The sequence below is a fragment of the Phalacrocorax carbo genome, chromosome 1, assembly GCF_963921805.1.
Source record: "Phalacrocorax carbo chromosome 1, bPhaCar2.1, whole genome shotgun sequence".
Lineage (NCBI taxonomy): Eukaryota > Metazoa > Chordata > Aves > Suliformes > Phalacrocoracidae > Phalacrocorax > Phalacrocorax carbo.
In genome coordinates this window covers 25,594,097-25,617,711 of record NC_087513.1, presented here as the reverse complement: position 1 = coordinate 25,617,711, position 23,615 = coordinate 25,594,097, and the positions used below count along the sequence as shown (strand labels likewise).

Genomic DNA, 23,615 nt, shown 5'->3' with positions numbered 1-23,615 from the left:
TTTCATTTACTAAGTCTAATAAAAAATGTTCATCTTGCAGACGGCCAAAGCTAGAAAAATAACATTTCCCATCAGCATTAACTCTCCCCTTATCTTTGAGATGTTTACCTAGTCTTGAAGCTGTGACATATGGGAATTTCACACCTAGGGAATGTATTTTCATGTAGCTTGTGGCATAGGAGTGTAATCATTAAAAGAATATACACAAGTAAGAGTAACTGCAACAGCTGGTGACATTTACCAATTAGAATTACAGTTCTTTAAAACACTTCATCCTTCTTTAATGTGTGCAGGATAATTATCTTTGAAATTGCTGTGGAAAAAAAATTAATTTTCCTTTTAAACAGTTTCTGCCTACAGTAGAAATATGTCTGGGTAAGAAGTTACCAATGCTCCAACACCACAACTCTCTGTTTTAAAAACTCACCAAAATCATTGCAAGCTAACCATCTCTGCTCATGGTGGGCAAAACACACATTAAACATTGAACGAACCAACAGTACATCAAATGCTCCATTATCTCTCCACATTGCCTGCACTGAATTTATTTGCTTTCTCTAAACATGCAAGAGAAGACAAGAAAGCTATTTTAAGTATCAAAACAGGCTTAGTGCTATATATTTAATGTTTTAACTTTTTTTTAAACAGGGTTCATCTGTTAGATGAGAACCTCTCATTACACGATCCTATCATTCCTCTACTATTTTGGGTTATTAAACTTCATAAAAATCCTAGGCTAACATAGAATATATATAAAAAAGAAAAAGGAATTGGATGTACCTTAAAAGACAAACTGATAGAAACTGAGACACGTTTTAAGTAACTGTTACATGGGGCGTTTAATGAAATGTTAGTAATGACTAACATCAGACTGACTTAAGCAACTCGGTCTCCACTTCTATACCCAAAATAAAAAGTCCTGCTCCTCTGAATCTCTGGCAGAACATCTGCTGAAGTTAATGGGAGAGAGTTATTTGCACATCTTTGGGAGAATAATTTAACGTGGTATATTTATCCAGATAAGTACAAAAAAAGGTATTCTGTCCGAAAACTTCCCAAAGTAAAAAAGTGTTTTTATATGATATATAAAAAGTTATTGTAGGTTTGTTTTATTCAGAACAGCAGACAAGATGTTTTGCCTATCTGAAAATGAAAGAGAACCAAACAAAGAGATGAATGGAGAAACTGGAAACACAAAGACATCAAATAAAATACCAGGAAATGAAGAGTTGTAAATAGGGTTACTTTGTCGCTGGTTACACAAGTAACTGAATACACCGGCGAGTGAATGAGTTTAAACAAGGGTGTAGGCTTCAGCACATTCTTTTTTAGGGTTAATCACTAGTTAACCTGGCAAGATGAACATGCTGTTTGGGGAGAAAAAAAATCCTTGTTAATTATATACTGCAAGTGCGCTTACTTCCTGCTGCTGCACCTAATCCCACAGGTGCAGGTTGTCTCTTTTACTATTCACTGGTAGGTGGGTCCAGATCGACAGGCACTTTTTCGTAGCAACAAATTCAGATAAAGAAGAAACATCTTAACTTTCCCCCTTAAACAAGAAAGCACTAGCATAGTGTCTATTTAAGAATGAGGCAAATTTTAAAAGAAATTGTTCCAGTTTCCAAGACGATGTGGAAGCTGTATTATGATCGACACACATTGCTCCCACTGGCAAAATTTGCCTGAGGCACTTAGTCAAAAGCAATGCTGCATTGCCTTGATTTCTAGGCGTTCAAATATTTTGCTGCTGAGAGGTTTGAAACCAGCTTAATACTGCCACTAGTATTAGGCTTTCCCTATAGGATAGATACACTGAAGTTTCTGCACAGCTTTTTGTAATGCAACAGTTTGTCACAAATCTCAATAAAACCTGTGTGCGTTTGTAAATACTTGAGTTATGTTTATTCTCACTTTGGCATTTGTCACAGAACATTTCTTAGCAGCAGAGAATACTAAACAAACTTGTATTCTTGATATTACCAAGAAAAAAAATCTAGTTTTACCTAGTTGCTACCCTGTCAAAGCATTCATCTTTCAAAGATGAGAACAGATGCTAGAGACTAACTATATAATAACAAACTTCATCCCATTTTGTGTTTGCTTTCCTCTCCACCCCCTTCGCCTCCCCTGCGTCCTGGAGGGAGACGTTTTAACTACAGCGTGGATATAACAATGAAATGAAAAGGAGTGATGAGCTGGAGGGGGCTATTGTGAGAAACACAGGAGCTCCTTATTCAGTGTCCACAACCAAATGAAAGAGCACATTGGAAAATTTCGCTGCCTGAAATTTCTCCTCTAAATAACTGCAAGGCTCATCACTTGGGCTTTGGAATGACAGAATTAAAATATAATTAAAATATTTTTGGAATAGAAACTATTTGTACCCATGACAAGAACCTTGCTCCCTTCATTTCTTACAAATCAAAATATATAAGTCAGGCAGGAAGATGCATCATTTGTATAATCAATCGATTAAAAATGTAACATTTTATTCTCACATGGTAATGAAAAATAATATTTTGCTTTAATGAAAAAATACAATGCATTTTCCCTGCCTCTAGTACATCTTCTTGTAGATGAAAAAGAAACCTTGGCAAAGGCTAAACATGTATTTTGAGAACTTTCATGCAGAACTTAAGCTGTGATTCTGTAAGCATTTACACAAACACTTTTTCATGTAGTGCAGTTTCATTGCATTTATGGGGCAACACAGGCGTGCAAGTGTTTGCACCAGGATCTCGATTCTGTAGGGCAAAAGGTCTTCAAAACACTACAGTTACTATGACAAAATCAGGTATTAAAATATGCTTTTTCCCCCCAAATAACTATGTTGTTTTAACTTTCCTACTGATTAGCAGCCATCCTTCTGATCTCCATTTAAGAGGTATCTCACAAACACTGCTGAATTAAAACAGATGATGCAGGGCTTTCCCTCCCATTCTGCAGTAGCTTGTTTTTTGCGGATCTGACACCAGAAGAGTCAGTTGCCAGGTTGGGGTATACAGAGGAGGAGGAGGAGGAAGGCAGGAGAAGCTCCGATCATGAGGCTAATGACTGTTCTGTGCTCTTTATTTTTAAACAGAGGTCTCCAAGTAAATCCTGCTTAAAAATGAATGGCACAGTATGGCCCCACCTGAATAAACACCGATTTCCCAGAAAAAGTCATTTGCTTCTTAAAACCAGCTAAATGAGGCCATGCAATACAAGTGAGATATTTGGAAATGGAGGTATCTGGAAGGTCGCAATGTGCATGTGCCTGGTAGGAGGCAGAGTTCCTACTTTGGCCTCTACAGGACCCCATAAGTCAAATGCTGGCACATGTGTGAGGCCCCTTTTCATACCTTTGATCCCCGCATAAAGGCAAGAGCGGAGCGAGGGGCCTGGCATTGTGCGAGCTGTGCACTGCTGTCAGCTCTGGGTCCTTCAAATGGCCTCTCTGCACTTGGTATGACAGGTGGCCTACATGAAGTGAGGGAGGATTAGGTTCCTTCTGTGCCCTTTACATGACTGGCATAGATTACTGGCTCCTACAAAGGGATTTAAACATACCTTTCCGAACAAAAAAGCAGTATATAAATATGCATGTAACTGGATGCTCAATTTGTATGAGTAATTGCTTTGGTTATATTTGTAAATAAGGCAAATGTGTGTGGAAATGACCAGCTAGAGACACAACTATCTGTGTGCAAAAGTGACTTACATGATGAGAAACCGAACACAATGAAACTATCTACATGACTGAGGAGTAATAATCATTTGAGATTAACAATATCCATTTTTTTGCCCTTAGATCTACTGCATTCTTTCCCTATTCTCATTAACTAACTGGCTTTGTGAACAGAATATCAAAAAAAGGAAAAAATTAGACATGTTGTACTTCTACATCTCCTAGGGATTGCTTGGGCTTTAAGAGAAACTAATAAAAGGGTTATAGCGGATCTGGGTGAGTTGTTTTTTAAAAGAAATGTAACCTAAATCAGCTCTTGCATTCCCAAACATCAAAACGTAGCATTAACAAGAGAACAAATTGCATCATTGACGTACTACTTATATTTGTAATGTTTGTATTATTTTCCTCTGAACATTTGGTTTCTTTCACATGTGCAGCAGCCACAACAGCCACAATTTCTTTCACTTTAGAGCATAGTGTACTGTGACAATTACCAACAAAAAGAACGTAATAGCAACTAAATTTTTTTGGTTATTATTTTTAGGAAATCATAAGCCTCCACCGCTGTTACTCTTCTTAGTCTGGATTATGTGGCACTGTTCCTAGTATTTCTGTTGCTGTTTCAGTTTCCGTAACATACACAGTGTCCATATAGCCCTATACACAATGGCTGGGGAAAACCATGAGAGCTCTTTGTGACCGAGTACGACCCACTTCATAAAAGCATTCTGGAAAATGGAGGCTTACGTTGAATGCTTTCTTAAACAGGTTAAAAAAAAAGACGAAACTTTTTTGGGATGGAGTTATTAATAATTCTCTGGCAAGATTAATGAATGGAAGGGTAGATAACAACATTTTTACAAGTATATCTGCCAAATGAACTGCAAGTCTGGGTCTACATTTCCCACTCTGGCCCTGAGAAGTTGAAAGACGCTTCTGGTGTGTGTGCAACTTTGTGCCCAACTATTTAATGTCTAAATCCTCTCAATATTAATAGAATTATCCTTTTCCTCAAAACGACTAAAAATCATCCAAGAATGTCCTCCTTCTTTTTGAATCCTTTATTATTTCTATTTTTATTTACCTTTTAACTTTTTAACCCCCTTTATCTCTCATCCTTTCTCTAAAACATTCTGCTCTGTACTACCTTCATTTTCTTCTAACATCTCTTTTGTCTAGTTAGTTTCTTCTTATTTCACAGTAAACCAGAATATTTTTCCCTCTTTGCCAAACACTGACCCTGGTAATCAAAAACCCTGTTGACTTCACATACTCAAACCCCAAAGGCCTTTTGCCCCACTTCCCTCCCGCCCCCCCTTCTCCGTAGATCTGCCAAGTGATCTCTTTCAGGGACCCCAAGGACAGCGCTAAGGTGACCCAGTGTGATCCCTGAATGGAGGTGGGGTATGGGTGCAGAATGCAGTCATCTAATGAAGTGCAATTTTGCACGTATTTGCAACTATATCAAAAGAAAGGGCCTACTGTGGCCACCTTTAAGTCCCTTCCATATATGCAGCTATATGGTAAGGAGGGACAAGAAGGGATTTTAAACTATATCAGTTCAAAATACAGCCACACGAGGCATTCAATTAACTTCAGTGCAGGCTTGCTAGGTTGCCATCACATGACGAAGAGCTCAGCGTAAACTCCTCACCCTGTGCTGCCCCCCTTTCCACTTCTCACTTCAGTTGTGAGCCCAGGAGATGACCTTGTAATGTGATGACTTACAGCCTCCTTTTGCAGTTGGAATTTGTAACTTCCACAAGCAGTGACTTTAGACCCTATTCAGAGTGGACACTTGCTGTCAGTTGTGACAGTAACAGCTCTTCTTGGCTCAACTGCATCTTCACAAAAAGGGGAAGAATGGGAATAAGCAAAACCAAGCACCAGCCTATCAAACCCTTCAGCCCAGGAAAAATGTCCTCCAGAATTGGAAAATGTTTGCTTGGTCAGATCCACAGCCACCCTGAAATACAGTTTACGCATGTAGTTTGCAACTGTAAGTACTACAGTCCAGTTCACCTCTTGGGCTGTGGGAAAAGTGTGTGGGATAGCTGAAAAGCGAAGGGGCTGTAAAAATGCAAGGATCCTGATAGCCTGTCTACAATCTGGTCATCTCTTCAGGCCAAGCAACACCATTCAGTGAATGCAAGAAAGGCAATGGGGCTCCAGCAACCACCTCCCTGCTCTGCCTTCCCCCCTCCCTGTCACAGTGCCTTCCTGCATGACCTGACTCAATATTCCCCTGAGCTTGTGACAAAGGTATTTTTCAGTCTCTGTCGTTAACTTCAATGTCGACATATCCAGGCCAACGGTAAAAGACTCTGACACCTCCTTCTCATAGATATTCTATGTAATTTGAGAGCTTTTCATGTTACCTGAAAGAAGTAAATGAATTTCTAGTTTGTTCAGTAATTTCTTCTTTAGGCTTTTAAGTCTTAAGTGCACCACCAAGGACCTTTTGGAGCGGCTCCACAGCACAATATATTAACAAGAGATATTCTAGATTAACTAGATTTGATGTGAAGTTGTTCTGCTGAATGCAAGATTGGGCCTACTTTTTTTCCTTTTTTTATAAAACACAAGAACATTTATACCATTCAACAAAAAGGCCACACGTAGCCAAATAAGAAAAAAGTTCTGAAAACATAATCTCAAAAGAAGCGTTACAATTTGTCGTCTTATGAGTAAAGCAAAGATAAAGATATCAAAATAACAAATTCTAGAAATTGAGATTTTTCCTTTTATCTTTGGATGCATGGATTAAAAATAATTTAATTTAAGCTTGCATGTATTCTGTTCTTAAATATAGAACTACTGAAAGGATTTCTGGCCACCATACAGTCTAGCATGTCTGGTGTTTTTCTATATTTGTAATTTTATTTTTTGTAAGGTCATTAACATAATAACCTTTGGGTTTTTTTTTTGTTATGCTTGGAAAATAAGATTGTTTTGGAATCACATTAAAAAGGGATGAGAACAAAGGATATTTATTGACAGTGATAATGAAAATATTTGATAACCTCTTCCTTGCTTTTTTAAAGAAAAGATATTCTACTATGATACTCTAATAAAAATACTCAAATAGCTGATTTTTACTTTTATGTAAAAAAGGGCTCCAACAGGTACCCTTTTTAGTTTTTACTTATACCACACCAACGTTGCATAAGCAATGGTAAATCAAATAGAGATTTAGGAAGCAAGGGACTAAATCGGGATTGGGTCCTGAAGTAAGAAATCAATAAATAATGGATATTCAGGTATGATGCTTTTTACTTGTTGCTTATCCTATACATCTAAACAATTTAGCCAAGTGATGGAAAGACCCCTACAAAAGAGTATCTAAGTTACAATCCTCACTCCTCCACAACTGAAAAAGTGCATTGAGAATAACCTTTCTAAGCTTTGCGTTGAGAGTTACTCATTGCTTGAGGGAAATGAAATGCCCTCTGAGGGTTGTAGTGGCTGTTTAAATACTCTGTGTAAAGCTATAATGAATCTCTGTAGGAAAGCAAAATGTCAACAATAAAAAATGTGAGCTAACAAAACCCCTAATTTTTGAATTATTATGAACACTAGAAAAAATAATTTAAAACGGTTGTACTTACAGGAACGTCAACATATTTTGCAGCTGCTTTCACCTTTAGAAAATTAAAAGAACACACAGTAAGTGCTTATTACTACAGATTATGCACAATTTCAGAATTATGCACAGGAAGAACAGAACCATTTTGTATTCAAACACTTACAGTGAATGAAACTAATGATGAGAAGAAAGTTCCTTCATCATATCTTGACAGTTTAGACAGTACACCTTCTAACACCGAAACAACCTGGAGGAAAAGCACAGAGAAAAATCTAAATGCACAATATGAAAAGTAAATCTTCTCAATGAGAATGTGAATTTTTCTTCCTCAGATTTTTATTATTCATCAGGGCAATGCAAACTGTAAATCTGATCACTTTCTACATCTCATGGAGTGCTGAAATTGAGGACTACCTTCTTTTCTCAGCTTCACCTATGAAGCGAACTGATGGGAATCATTGTTGAACCACTGCAGAAATAGAAACCCAGCCCCAAAACTCTGCTGATGTGGGTCTGGCACCACTTTGCTGCCTCTAGCACATGTGGCTAGATATAGGATTGTGTGCACCCAACATGTATTTTGGGTAGAAAACATATTATTTTCTAGGACCCCAGTTTCTAAGGTCATGGCTTCAGAGATGATGGAGTACAATTGTTAAAGGTGGTGATCTCAGTATCATATTCCTTTTATCTTTGCTACTGAGTAGAAACCCAGCTCTGATTTCACCTAACAGTGTAATAGTGCTAGAGTTTTCTGTCAGCTCATCTTCAGCAATGGCATGTGCTGTTGAACTGCTACTACATGGCCAAGAAGGGGCAAGAAAATGTGGGACCCAAATCTCTGGTATGGTGTGGTTCCTTTCCCCCATACTTTCACCTGCGATCCTCTGAGTAGCGTGACTCCTCAGCAAGTGGCATGAAAAGGCATTTTTGCCAAAATTTATTTCTGACAAAGAAAAATATCTTATTGCATTAATTATAGCCTTAATGTTTAAACTCCCCCCAATTAGCCTTAAAACAAACAAATCCCCTTCTCACATCCCTCTGTGATGTTACGTTGCTCACGTTATTCATGGTATATAACATAAAATATCCGTCAGCTGTTGTATTCGTGCACATTTATTTTACACATATGAACTGCTTGCAGTTTATATGAAGATTGTTTTAAAAGTCATCCCTTTCTCCCAACACAGTCATTCCCACAACTACTAGTATCATTTTATGAGTGTGAGGACAGAACAAAATTCCATCTGGCATACTGTTAATGGGCACTGTAACAGTGTCACAACAGTGTCACCTCCAGAGGAACTGAGATCATCACTTTACAATAAGCCCTGCTCTTAACAGTTCAAGGAGCAGGAGCAAGTGCAAACTTACATTTGTCATTTATCAATCTAACCTGTCATATTTACTGTGATTAATTAAGACATCAGTATGTAGGTGCTGATCAAGGAATAAAACCACATCATGAGGAAGGGTGGCAGTTGTTTCTGCACCCCATGCACAGCATAATTGCAGTCCCTGTATTAGACCAAATACCAGCTTTATGCTTTGCCATTGCAAGCCTGTGAGAAGCTGCCGTTCATACTTTAACTCATTTTATCTGACTGACAAGGATTCTTTCTGCAGAAGGGTGTTCAATCTTACTGTGCAAAGATCCGCTGTGGAAGGGGCTGATCTCACAAACAACATGGTGTCCATAGTGCCAACAAATGGTTCCAATACAAGTGGGACACAAAAGAAGAGAGAGCAAAACACTGCCGTGTCAAGGATGTCCATTTAAACGAAAGGCTTAGTTATGAAGCTGGAAAGATGTTTTCTGAGATCTCAGTGTACGGAGACGTGAAGCTCTAAGAGTGTTTCTGCGTATGCCTCACATTCTCTGAATTGGTTACCCTGAGACACACTGTGCTTTGTTTCACCGTTTTGTGCTATTCCTGTGATTTGTTAAATGCATTGGCTCGGTAAGTCTTGCGTAAATACATAATATGGTCTTTACCAAGTAAAGTCTTACTGAAATGGAAGCACTTTTTACATTTTCATAGATGACTTGCAGCGAAAAACAATTATTGAAACATTATTCCACTGGAACACAAAGGAAATAATACAGAGGCAAAGGCTAAAAAATAAGAAAATATATTAGATGAAAAAAATGAACACACATGGATATTATGCACATTGATGTGCATATTTCCTGGCCAAAACCAAGAGTGAAACATCAGCTTTCCTCTGTACCCTCAGAGGTTTCTGTTTCTGCCTTGAAACAGAAGCAATCGGGATATCATTGACATTTCATATCTCCAGCAAGGAGAGCCTGGTTAAGCTTCTAATGATCAGCCAGTGACACAGAATATTTGCTTCCTGTTCTGAGATTTCAACCTCTGGCAATAGTATATGTGATACCTAGTAATGCAAATCCCTCTGTATTGACAGCAGTTGTCTCTAGAATTTCTTGTACATACATTCAGGAGGGATATGACTATTTTCTTCCTTCTATAATCTCAGATATTAAAAAAATAATTAAAAGGTTTAACTTTTAATAGCATGATTTGCTCTGGTTAAACTCCCCTTTCTTCCTCTTCAAAAACACTAAACCCATAAACTGACAGGTCAGTTTGGAGTGATGACAGGCGGGATATAAAACTCGAAACTGTTGAGCTGAACCATTTGTAGTTACATTTACATCAAAACTTCACTTTAGAGAGAAAAATATGTGTGGTTTTTACACATTTATCAGTAAGTGGACATATTTAGCTTAAACTTCTACAACAATTCTACAAAAACATTCCTCTTCAACTCCTGTGCAGGCGTGGTGGGTGTCAATCCAAAAGGAGATTCCTGCTCCCCCCACCATGTGTCAGCCAGCAGTAACAAGTGAAAATGAAGGCTTGATGAAAGTATGACCACTGTCTTATTTCTTTCTCACTAACTCACAAATTGTAAATGTACAGCTTCTCCCTCCTACTTTGAAAATCAGATATTTCTGGGTAGTTTGCAATACATAGATAACAAAATGTCTTATCCTTCTGTTCTGCCATTATTTGCTGTGCCCTTCAAACTATTAGGGACTGAAAGCTTTTCTTTTATATCAAGCATTTAAGTCTTGCTGGAGTGGAGTGTTACAGTAACGTAAGACGTTGTCAATGTTTTCTTCACTTATTCTCCAAGTACCTATATCATGTAAAAACATATTTTCTTTTTAAATACAAAAACCCTACAAAGTCAATTTCAAGGAGCAGCAACTTATAAAATATTTTTAAATTAAATGGTCTGTGGAGCAAAACCTCATTAAAAAGTTATACTGATACTCTGGATGTTGTCCATCTTTAAATGTAAAATTTAAATACTACTTAGTGATAGGAAGAACGTTTTCATGTGAAAAAATAAACAAAAAACAAAACACACTACTACTTAAGATAATATTGACACAGCCAAGTCCTAGCAGTTCTACTAGCTGCTAGCAGATCTTACAACACAGAAGAGAAACTTATCCAATTAGCAAACGGCATAGAAATTGCTAACCTAATGGGTTATAAAATTTAATTTTGTAAATGCAATACTATTTGGATGACTGTTATTTAGAAATCATGTTGCTGTCCCCCCAAACTCATTGAGTACAGAAAAACTGTGTGATATTTAAAGACATTTCAGAAGCTCACTAGAGATGTATTTTTCTGATGTATTACAGATTAAAATCTAAATTGTTTTACCTTTGAAACAAGAAGTGAAATAATTTCTTTAACAGTTTCTTCAATCAAGTCATCTATTTTTGAATGGTATTGTTGCTGTATTTCAAAAGATAAAGAAGCATTAGCATGTATACGAACACACACTTTTGTCATAAGTCATAAATGGTACAAAGCTGATAACCCTCCCAGATCAGATTTACTTAAAATTATCATTTTGAACATCAGAAGAACAAACCCTTGAAAACGATCCACCCAATCAACACTTTCTTACATTCTGTGTTGAAAATTTTCCCATGTACACTGTTGAGTTAAGCAGCTAATGGGGTTATTATTTAGATGAATTGAGTTCTTATTCTTATTCAGGCGAAGGAATGTGAAGGATACTTTTTGTCTTCTCCTATATAATTAAGGTGGCCATGTATTTTTTTTCTAAAGGGTTGGTTTAGCTGGAGAAGCAAAAAGACTAGAATAAGATTTAATTAATACAGCATTTCATGTCTGACAACTCTCATTCATAAGTTATTTTAAATGTCCTCTAGAAATAAAATGAGCTCCAATTGTTCATCCTAAAAAAGCCTTTCTGTTAGCACAGTGAGCTGCAGTTTATACAAACCTTACAATATGCTCAAGCAAGGGCAAAATTAAAATTTCATCAACAAAGCAGAATAGATGGTAACAAATTAATCGGCCATAAAAGGCAGAATAAAACAGACTTCATTCTCCATAGCCTTTTTCATTTGCTTTTTCATAAAGAAGGTGCCTTTAAGTAAATGCTTTTAAAATAAATCTGAAAGACTTTTTAGATAATACTACAGAGTTCCCTCCTGAAATTAACAGGAACCAGGGATCCTATTCTGTCAAGGAGGCACATCAATTTAAACAGTAATTCTTCCTTTAGAAACATTTATCTGACAGCAAAGATTGCCCCCAATAGCCACTTCACAGAAAATGTGACTTGTAAAGACTAACCCTATCTTCATAGTTCAAGGCTACTTGGAACAGCTAACAGCATAATGCTTGGAGTAAAAGTACTGAGGTCACCATAAACATTAGCCTAACCTAACAGCTGCCAGCTGAATACTTTTCATAGTTGTACGTTTTTAAAGGCTATTTTTCCTCTGTCTCAGAGTTACCACACAAACCAACACACTAAATCTGATCTGCTTAATATATTTAGGAATGATTTTCTAAACAGTGCACCTACTGAACTTGCATTTAAATTAAAGAGATTAAAACTATGAGATGTGTTTGCCCACACATACGTATCTGTTCCAGGGGCCAACACCAAGCGTGTTAATTTTTGGTTTTAATTTCTTTTAAAGTTTAAAAACACTTGGAAAATGTGAATACACCTCTCAGACAAACATCAGCAGACATGTCGGAAGAGTGAAAGAATCCATTAGAAATCATCAAAGAACTTCCCAAGGATCAGTTACATTTTATTCTAAGCATATTAATGTCTTGACCAATATAATGTTCTTTTGCTCTGTTAAGGATTAAATCACCCAAACTGTCTGGCATCTGTCGCTTACACTTGGTTTCTTATTCTCTGAAAACAATAAATGTTACATTCCCATAGATGCATGTCAAATCTATGTGTGTTCCTATGACCCCAGTTGTCCTTCCCATAAAGTGTCTGCAACTTTACCTCCACAGCACATTAAATTAATGGATCTATATATAGTTCCTATATTTTTGCTTTTTTGTTTTCTTGGGTTTTCCTTTTTTTTTTTTAAATCATCACAAGGCAAATATAATTTTGTAGGAATGGAATATAATCGGTAAGTAACTTCACTGTGTGACCTAGAAAAACAAGTACTAAATCAAATTATTCAAATATCACAAGAAGCTTCCAAAATCATGACATTTATTTAAAACAATTTTTTATTTTTGTAACCTGAATTTAATTTCCTCTTTTTCAAGATTTGTTTTGCAACCTATAAGATAATACATTTTTTTAACCTACTATTCCCCAGTGCTAATTTCCACCAAAACATCCACCCTCGACACAATAAAACTTCAGATTCTTGTGGAAGATTATTTGACTCCAGAAAACAAGCTTTAGGAAGATGGAAAATATTGTAGAATTAATAATAAAATTATACGAGCTGACAAGGTTGTATGCACGATCCTGCAATCAGCACTTGTAGGACTCCAGCTTTCTACTTCTGCCAGGCTTGCTTGGTGAGAGCAGACAAATCCTCACTCCTTTTCCAAACACATTTACAGCTAGTTGTGCCTTTACATTCCTCTGCTGGCTGATGTGATCATAGTCCACACGGAGTCTGAATCTAGGCAAGCCAGCTCCCACAGCTAAATTACATGAATACCTGTTGTGGAGTCTTTCAGCATCATTCCAAAGCCCCTGAAGGGGGCTCTGCCTTTCCAGCTACCCTAGAGTAACTCCCAGTAAAATAAAGAATACAGCTGCAGCTGTAGGAGATACATGGGAGAAAACTATGCTCAATGGCAAAGTGTGTCAGGAGATGTAACCAAACAGGACTCTCTTTTGAGGACAATCTGGCTGGTCTTTCAAATGTGGCCCTCTGCTCATACTAGCATTTGGATGGAGACAAAGTACTTTAGGGCCTTTTGACACTTGTGTTTTCTGGGAACAGAGGAGTTTGTTTCTAATTCCTATGGTGATGAGCTCAGAACTGTAACTTGCTCAATTCCACAATATATTCAATTTTCTTTTCTATTCTATCTCCCTCTGACCCAATATTGGAGGTGGCTTTTTTTAACTACTTGGGTGTTTTGGTTTTGTTTAAAAGATTTTCAAGCTAGCTTTCTTTTGTTTGTTTTAAGGTTGGATGGCTGTGAGAAGAAATTGCACATGACCATCTGAACTGAAACTGCTACTGCCAACATGTAACATTACACTATTACATACGTATTAAATTGTCTGCACTTTTACTATCAGATTGGCTATAATCCCCGACTACTTATGCAGTTAAATGATTCATCTCCTTGAATGGTATGAACCAAAATAGCTTCAGAAACAAGGTTCATCAAATTAAAGCCCACTTTTCCTTAAAATTTTCTACAGATATACATAGCACGGGCTGTGGCACTTTCCACTGAAATGGCACGTCACTAATTTTTCCCCAAATTGAAAAGTATGTCTCTCTCCTTTTCTAAGCATGATAGGGTACTAGGAGGCTGTGATTCTGAAACAACTAAAATAGTTGCTATACGTGCTTCGCTACAAAGCGCTCAACAGTATAGACCAATGGCATTTACTCTGTTCATGCTACCCAGTTACACAAAACAACAAATGAGCTGTGACTCAGCTCTATCGTCCTGCTTGGATCTAACTATTTGTCAACCTAAGCGGCCCAAGAAATATTTTTCTATTTGATTCTTGCCTCCAGCAATATTTCATGTGTGATTCTCACCTATCATACTCAACAAGGTGAATGTTGCCAGAATACTGCACCATCTAGATCATAAAGTTCTAAGTTAATAGGTTTTAAACTATTTATCTCAAATAACAAAGGCCAAAAAATCTGTGGATTGAATGTTGTGTGATAGAAGAGGTTTCGCTTACTGCTGCTATTCATTTGACTTGGGATCCATGGACTGTACAGGATTAGCATCTGTTGGTTTCTGATTTAGGGAAGAAGGAAGTGGGATACTGCTTACCACAGAACTACCCAAGATTACATTCACTGAAACTAAGAAGCTAGGCAGGCAACTGTCTGAGAAATAGCAGTGACTGGTATGATACTTGGCTGTCTTGCTGTACACTTCCCCTGTGCTCCATGAATTGCCATTCTGGTTGTCCATGAAGCAGGCTGCAGGCATCATCAGTTAGTCTGAGATAAAGCAATTCTCCCCTGGACCTGCTTCTCAAACCCTCCTAAGGTGACTGCTGACCGATGCAGAAGGCATCCAGCCAGCTGAGCTCTCTTTAAACACAATCTAATGATCATCCATGCAGCCAAATTATGCTGGCTTCTCTTAGGCTTTAAGATGATATCCAGAAGGCAAGGAGGGGAGCCCTCCTGAATGGCAGACTTAGCGACTTTTTATGAGACTGGACTTAACTGGAAGACATTTGGGAGAATGGTGAGCAGTGCATCAAGTAATGTAGGAAAACCAGGGGACTCCGTCAAATTTAAACTCTAAACTCAAGGCACTAACGGCTAACCATGACTAGAATGCCCTAAATACATGTTAAGTAAGAATGCTTGTCTATCTGACAACACAGGATGAAAATTTCCACATCTGACTCTACTTGAACAAGAAACACAACTGCTTATAGCTCCATATAGGGAATGAAAAGAGCATGCTGTATTCAAGGAAATGTTTGAGTCTAACCATCTAATTAAATAACACCTTCCATCACTTGCAGAGTAAATTCTAGAACCTGTCAGATATTTGGTGTTGAATTTTAGGTGAACGAACAGCCTTTTTAAAAAAAAATTCACTCAGGCCTTATGGAGTGCTTTTCTTGACTGGCATGATGGACCATGTTTGAGACTACAACGAAGATGACAGAAGTCAAGGGAAAGAAAGGTATTACGGAAAGAAAATGTTTCAAGACCAAGTGGCTAAGTAGGAGTAATTGGGAATGCCGGAACTTCCATGGAGGAGTCAGGGATGCAGCTGTTTATGTTATGAGATGCTCTCCTGCCTGCTTTGACAGATGGGCAGATTCCAGAAATATCTCACCCAACAAACCTTGATGTTTCAACCAACTATGATATCACATACAAGCAATTGAAAAGCCATTTTTTTCTTAATCTTCCAAAAAAGCCTTGGGAATGGAAGAAACTGATAGATAATAATTCAAAGTTTATAAGAAAGAAGGAAGTTTCCACATTATCTGATAATTTCTGATACGTGAAGAATTTGAGAGTCCTTTGGTTTATTAGATGAATTAGCATGAATATTAATTTGGGGACCTTGAAAGAAGTATGTATTTCATCACAGGTATGCTAAATTGTTAAACTCCTGCACTGAAAGGAATCACTGGAAGCATTTGGGGTCTTGGCAGACCTACTAGGGAACAAGAGCAGTATTTCTGTTCTGGTGTTGTGAAGAGTGTATGATGGGGCTTGACATTCTAGAGAATGGGAAGATTTCAGAATATAATCTGGTGAGGGTCTGCAGTCCAAAAGGTAACTGCAAATGTTGAACTTTGGCTCTGAGGGGACTGGCTGACAATGCAGGAGGGATTGCCCAGAGCAAGTCAGAGGAATGGCGTGACTGTGGAGATCAGGCTATACCATCTGTCTGCAGGTTTTTATGGAGGTACTGGTATTGTCTGTCCCCAAAGAAGGGTGTGCACATGTGTATTCGCAGGTTACTGCTTGGACAGCAAGTGAAAAATGAAATGGCAGCATCAGCCTAAGACAAAGAGTTGCTAGTTGTGATTTACTTCTGATGAGCCTGAAACAAGTTGTTTTCTGCTCTTTTGCTTGACTGAGAGCTGAAAGAATTAAAAACTTTGTGACCCAGTAAGACAGGGCACTGGGTCTGAAAAGCATAAGAGTGAAGAATTCATCTGGAACCACTTTAAGAGGATGAGCAAGGAAAGAAGAATGGAGAAGCTGATGATCAGTCTGTAGCAAGGTCAGGCTGTAAAGGAATTCTGAGGGCCAGGCTAACAAATTAACAAGAAAAGCAGTATTACCATTTAAATAAAAAGTGGCTGCTAATAACCGAAGAAAAAATGTAGGTTAAAAAACAATGAAAAAACACTTACCCATTGACTAGCAAACTGGTTCATGTCACGGAAAACCAAAAGGAAAAATAAAGATGACAGGGTAGAACAGGAAAATGATGAATGTCTCATTGAATTGGAAAAAAAAAAGACAATTACATTGAATACACCAACTTAAAAAGAAGTCAATAAAATGAAGAGCACAGTACAGAAAAGCAAAAATCAACAGAAACAATATGACCAAATAATACAAATGTGAAACTGCCTAGAGCAGACATACTTTTTTGTTGCCAAATTCTGACAAATGTTTTTACCCTCTCTCCAAAACCAAATCAAACAAAATCATACTGTTCATGCATTAGCGCAGCAAGAACAGTTTTAATTTTATGCTGGTAATCTCACCAGTCTATGTAGTATGCCCTTTTCCCTTCACAGATTATTCCCACCCAGAGTGACAACGTGGGAAGGACAGTAGTCAGTGAAGTCTAAATATCCTTCAAAAGCACGTCAGCACTCTATTGTGGAGTATCTACAGTCCTGGCAGCAGACTACTGGCAAAACAGTCCCTGTCCTTGGAGACCAAGTAAAAAATCCCATTAAATTACCCGATTATTTCTTTCCTCTATTTTCAGCATGTATACAGGCATAAATGCTGAATATATGAGCCTTTTAAAAACAAACCTTCCTCATTTAAAACCTGGCTGCAAGGGACAATGTTTTGGCTCTATTTTAATATTACAGAAGAGTCCTGAAGTGGGCTGTTTCTCTGCTGCAACCCAAGAGAAATTCTCAGAGGGGCTGTGAGTCAAGAAACCCTCTGACTATTCAACCGATTCACAGGTCAAAGCAAATAAATTACAGACACACTCTGTGTCTTCTCTGGTGGAAGATGAGGGGTTGTGTCTTGCATGAGGCTTCTAGGAAGCAGTCTATGCATGCTCCTGTACAAACAGAGCTACGTGACACGTTTTAGCTAGTTTGAGATTAACCTACTAAGGACTGTCTGCAGTGTGAGCTGTTTCAGATTAACTGAAATAGGAACTAAACATACAAAATTCCACTTACCTCTTGCCCCCCATCCAGTATGCAGAGTTTAGCTGTCTGTTTTTTGGCATCAACTAAGACATTAAACATTGTGCACAGAGAAGAAGGGATACGCAAGTCTGTTGATTTGTTTGTCTTTTGCAGCTTGAGTTCAAATGCAATTCTTGTTCTGTTTATTGAAACACAATTCATAATATGAGTCTCTGATAATTCTGAACCACCAGTGTACAAATGTATAAAACCTTACTAAACAGGTTGGCTTAACAATGTGCACGCATACGAGAACATCTTAGAAATAAAATTCTGTAACTGCAGAATATCCACCCATTCAATAAACAATTGCATTGATGGTATCATCAAGGTTCTGCACTGTTTCAGCTAATTCAGTTGAATAAAAGTATTATCTTCTTGCCTCCTACATAACAATATGCTTCCTTGTATGATGACTAAGAACAATTTAAAGCAATGAAAATACCCCACATTTTCCAGCACTTCTATTTAAAATGCACTTTATCATACCAAAGGCTTGCTTCTAAGAAATATAGTTGTAAAATATTTTTCTGTCTTTAATAGAATAGAGAATTTATTGAAGAAAATGAGTTTATTATTAAGCAAATATTCACATTGAAAAGTAAGATGTATCAGGAGTTACATAACACAAAAACCCTATTTTCTTCTCACGCCAGAGTAAATAAGGAGCAATGTCACTGAAATAAATTATAATAGTTCAGACTACTTAAATATAAAAGTAATGTTTTATTTCCACCCTTATTTTTAAACATGGGTACTAGAAGCCGACACAATATTTTAAGAAGATGGGAACAGAAGCATCCTATTCCCATTTTAAGAAGTCTTATAGATCATATTAGTATCGCAATAAGAGTTATAGTAGAACAGTTCCACCATTCTTTTCTGAGTTGCTGGTGCCTAATACAATCCAACCTATGGATATAATTTACTTTGTTACCTCATGTCTGGTATCTTTGACCACACTAAAACAGACAACATAGTGTATTAACACTAGTATGTTATGTATTAACTCTAAAATAATAAAACATTTTATGTATTGACACTAGGATCATTCTGTGATATTAATTAAACTTTCATTTATTGCCAGCAGGATCTTCTTACTCTCTACAAAAGCAAGCAGTAAAGATGTCAGGATTGGTATCACAGACCAAAAACTGTTCCATAAGGAATGCTTTTTGTAATGCCACTGTGTTAATAATTCTGTTCTCAGCTTCTGGTTGGGATCCTGGCAGCAAGCCGTTTTTAACCTATTTCGTGTGTGCCATTAAAATCCACACAGTCAAATCTGTATGGTGCAAAGTTTTAGATAATGACAACATGTGGCATTAGATGTCTTTGAGAAATCCAAGCATTTTTATTACCACAACTGCCTTTCCCACATCTATCTGTAATAATCATTTAAAAAGACATAAGATGAATTTGAAAAGATTAATTTTTTCAATAAATTAACAAGAACAAATTATATACATCTTTGTATTTCACTCCTTTTGATAGGAGTCCCAGTGTAAAAATTTTTTTCGTTTTCTTTTCAGACTCGAAGTCAATATAATCAATTGATTACTGCATCTCAATGCTACTCTTTTTATGGTTTTTAAGACTAAGATTGCACTGATAGTCTTCCAGTCCTTTGAGCTGTCATCATTTTTCTAAGATTTGTTAGTTGGATGAGCTTCTATGCCAAATTCTTTAGAACAGATGGATGTAAGCTTACATGACTTCAATTTTAGTAGATATTGTCTCATATCTCCCTTTGCTACAGAGCTTAAACTTTATTCCATTCACTATATCATCCCCCTTCCAAAACCAAACAGAAATGTTTGTGAAATGCTTCTACCTCTTTTACCATAACTTCATCACTGTAGCTCTAGCAATAGGCTCATATACTAAGCCTGAGGTTCTCCTTGTCCTACTACGTTTAAGAGAAAATAATAAAATACTGTGTTATCAGATTTAACCTTACTGGATGTTAAAGGTTCTCTGTTTATTTAGCCTTCCTTGTCGATGTTGCATATTTTCTGATTGACACTATTAAATTGTCTACAAACTTACCTTATTTTTCCCCATTCTTCTATTTATTTTTTTAAAAATTATGATTTTTATGTGTCCAGACTAAGCTTCCTCTCTATGTGGGATCATGGCTTCTGAAGCACTTAATAGGAAATCCCTGTAAATTTTCTAGACATACAGATATTTCTTCGAAACTCAGTGACATGTACTGAAAGCTATGGCAGAGATCTTTTTAGATGACCTATGCTTTATTTAAAAGAATATACTCATAATTATAAGATAAACTCAAGGAAAAAAACACCACTATCTTTTCTATAATTTCCAGAAGCTTAGCAATATAAAACTTAATTTCCGTGGGATGACTTACAGTTAGCCTTCTTTTGTTTATTGCATAAATGCAGAAATGGCATCTACTCTTTAGTTTGTAATACATTTCTTAGAGACAGTACTCTAAAATCATGACAAATTACGTAGTATTACTAACTGAACACAACGAAAAATATAGCAATGGAGAAAGGAAATTTTCAAAAAGAAAAAGGATTTCTTCTAGCAGAGTTCTGAGATTTGTTAATATTTGCCACAAACACAGAATAGAAAAGAGATTTTGTTTATTCACTTCCAAGGGTCTATTCACAAGATAGGTAGAAATTCTTGTTGGTATTTCTTAGATGTTGCCAAATTGCTGATTGCCAGATGCTGGCAAGTACATACAAGTCATGAAGTCATGATCTCTTTACACTTTCCCTGATTCCTATGACAGAATTTTGGTACAGATGTATCTCTGCGAGCCAGTATGGCTGTCCCTATGTTAATTTTCAAATTTCTCCCATTTTTTAATTGATCATTTCAACTGTACCTTTTAACACAGGCTTCTATCATGTCAGTGGCCATGAGTTTAAGTCTCTGCTCTAAATGGTGGGCAAATTCTGGTTCTGGCCAGTGAAGATCAAACACAAACATCTGCAGAGCATCCAGTTTCCAGAAAAGATCTTCTGATGTAGCTGAGCCATTGCTATAAGAAACAAAACAAAACAAAGTCCCCAAGAAACAGAAGATAAATGTATGGATGTCTCTCCCTGTTGCCACAGAATTATCTAAGGTAATAAGATGTCATTATCACACCATTTTCCTCCTTCTCATAGCGTATCTCATAGCACAGTAGCTTTTATTCCAAGAATGTGAAAACGGTCATGGAAAATTTAAGATAATTGCCATTAAAGTGAAAAAAGTAAAGTTTTCTCATCTGTTAGCTGAGAAATATGACAGGCTAGGGAGATAGATGGGATGATGGGGAACATGGAAAATGAAGTAGCTCAATTTTCATATAAAGACAGGAAAAATAAAGGGTACAGGAATTATTAATTAGTAACAAACAGTGAAGACTTTCACATGTTTTCTTGCCTTCATAACGCTGGCAGATAAGCCTACCAAAGAAACGAGGACGCTAGCAGTAGTATCGTAAAAGACATACCCAGACAAATAGTTCCTTTATAAATGCTCATTAATTCTAATTGAGGGAATAACATCAGATCCCGGTGGAAAAAGAGAACAGAAACTATTTAAAGAAATTTATGCACAAACAAAACAGGGGATTAATAAGGTTCTCTGTCATCTCAGATTGTCAAGGTAGTTTTAAAGTTCTTCTTCTACCCTGAACTGATTGCTAGATTTTAAGACATTTACTTGTGATAAGATACAACAATTTAAGGTTAATCTTAGCAACAGCTACAGTTACATTTCCATTGTCATCTTGGATTTTCATGATGCATTCTATTGCAATGCCTGGGTTTAAGGACAGTTATACAACACATATATGTCTACACATATATGTATACACATATAATGCAGCATGGCATTCCAGGATGTTAGTGACACAAGCAACCAAAACTCAGCCTGAAAGTCCCAGTTCAGATCCAAATAGTTTAAACATGGCACTGCTGCCATTTTCTTTCTTCTGCCTCATGACAAAAGAACATGATTATCAAAGTGTTAAGGGATCCCTGCTCTCATGGAAGGAGTCAGCGAGTGCTGAGAGTGCTCTGATCAGAGCAGGGTCAGATTAAAAAACAAATGAAAAAACTAGAAAGGACCTCTAATACCTGACCCCTCATGCACCCCTCAGACAGTAGCACCACCACCGGTTCGCACCAGGTTAACTGAGATGGTGAAGGGAAGCAAAGCACAGCACATGTTCAGGGCTCTGAAGAGTTAGCATGGATGCAGCAGGAGCACTGCTTCAGTCTCACAGCACCCCGCCATCTCCCAAACCCACCCAACTGCCCCCTTGCCCCATTCCCTTAATGCTACCACAACTTCAGAGCCATTGCTGTCTTCTGCAATGCTGTCTCTGTGCCAAAAGGGGCTGCCAGGCCAGGTGAAGGGGGCACCCAGCAAGGGCTGGGCAGTGGGAGACAAGCTAGGAGCAGTGGTGCCTGCGTAAGGACAAGGCTGGCTCCCAGCAACCAACCCTGACTTCGGCTTTGGTTTTAATGGCACACATTTTGATGTCTTCAGTATGCATAGGAGGATATTCGACAGTTTCAGACAGGCTTTTTTGATATCATGCATATTTTCCCCACTTATTTTAAATTGTAATTGTTAATTTTACATTGTATCATGCTCCTGAAAGAAAACAGCAGAAACAGGAGGAAGGCCCATGGGACTGCTAAGATTACAACTGGCATAGTTAAGGTTGGACCTGAATACGGAGCTCTTTTATACACCGCTACGTTTAATTAAGAAATAGAAACAACAAACCACCAACGCTCCTTAGAAAGTTTGTAATCCTGTTGGAGTGTTTCTTAAGTTATATGATAACCAAATATTGAAGATTTCATTACTTCTCCTGCGTACACTGGCAGTGAATGAAGAAACAGCTAACACATGTAGATACTACGTTATACATAATATTTGATTCAAAAGTGATGTAGTCAATTTTTGAGATGACTGGGATAAAATAAGACAAATTATACAGGGACAGAAATGGGGACAATCTCAACATATATCACAGTTGATAAGAACACTTATTTTCTAGAGAAAACCCCATACTTTCTCAAGAAACAACTACCATTTTTTATCATCAGATCATACAGTTTAACCATATTTTATTCTTCCATAGTTTTTTCTTTTTTACCTAATGGAGTTCCAAATGAAATTCTTTAGGACTCAGGAGGACTAATGTGCTCTCAATGACTTCAATGTATTCTTATGCACGTTCACTCCCTGGTAGCCACTTAATTTGGTTTCATTATACTACCAAATAAAGTTTCACAATTATAATAAATGTAATAATAGACACAGGTTCATGAAACACTAATTCATTCTGTGAGAAGCACTAATTCATTCATTCTCTTTTTATATAATTTTGAGGTCCCATTCTTCAATTTTTTATTCAGTGTTGTCCAATGACAGTTGAATTTGACTAACATATTACACTAGTAAGATGGGGAAGGAGAATAAAGTACTACAGTAGCAGCTATTTTTTCCTAGTTCACACACCCAGACACAAACATCTAATTTGTTTGTTAAATGCTGCAGAAAATTGTGATTTCTATCAACTTGTTACTGCTATTTGTACCAGATACTTGTTTTATTTGGATTCTAGGATTTTTCCTGACCCCTATTCAGTAAAAGTATTAGAAATGGTGTCAGTTGTCAGCACATACCTCAATACCCTGAAGTGATTGTACAGTCTAAAGATTTTCTTTCTCTGCTAGGAGCTTTTTTATACCACTTCAAGGTTTAATACTGCATAAAATGTAACATGAAGAAGAGCCAAACTCAGTTTTTACCTCCTCCTGGCAGCAGGAGAAATTCCTGCATTTGAATCAACCCACCAAAGCATTTGAATCAACCCACCAAAGCATTTGAATCTACATCCACAATTGCAGAACCATTTTTCTTCTGTGAAGGGAC

At 37.2% G+C, this 23,615-nt stretch overlaps 1 protein-coding gene across 8 annotated transcripts in view; it reads right to left on the bottom strand.

The window, feature by feature from the left end:
• The window catches only part of CADPS2 (calcium dependent secretion activator 2), a 318,752-nt gene that overhangs the window by 25,475 nt on the left and 269,662 nt on the right, over positions 1-23,615 (bottom strand). For 4 of the 8 annotated variants that reach the window (XM_064446432.1, XM_064446458.1, XM_064446448.1 and 1 more), the window contains 6 exons: positions 20,557-20,712; positions 17,685-17,832; positions 16,662-16,676; positions 10,970-11,044; positions 7,423-7,506; positions 7,282-7,314 (listed from right to left, as the gene is read on the bottom strand). In XM_064446432.1, the coding sequence (XP_064302502.1) occupies positions 7,282-7,314; positions 7,423-7,506; positions 10,970-11,044; positions 16,662-16,676; positions 17,685-17,832; positions 20,557-20,712 (511 nt within the window). The remainder of the gene's footprint in view (positions 1-7,281; positions 7,315-7,422; positions 7,507-10,969; positions 11,045-16,661; positions 16,677-17,684; positions 17,833-20,556; positions 20,713-23,615) is intronic. The other 4 variants (XM_064446439.1, XM_064446493.1, XM_064446469.1 and 1 more) reach the window with 1 other exon arrangement.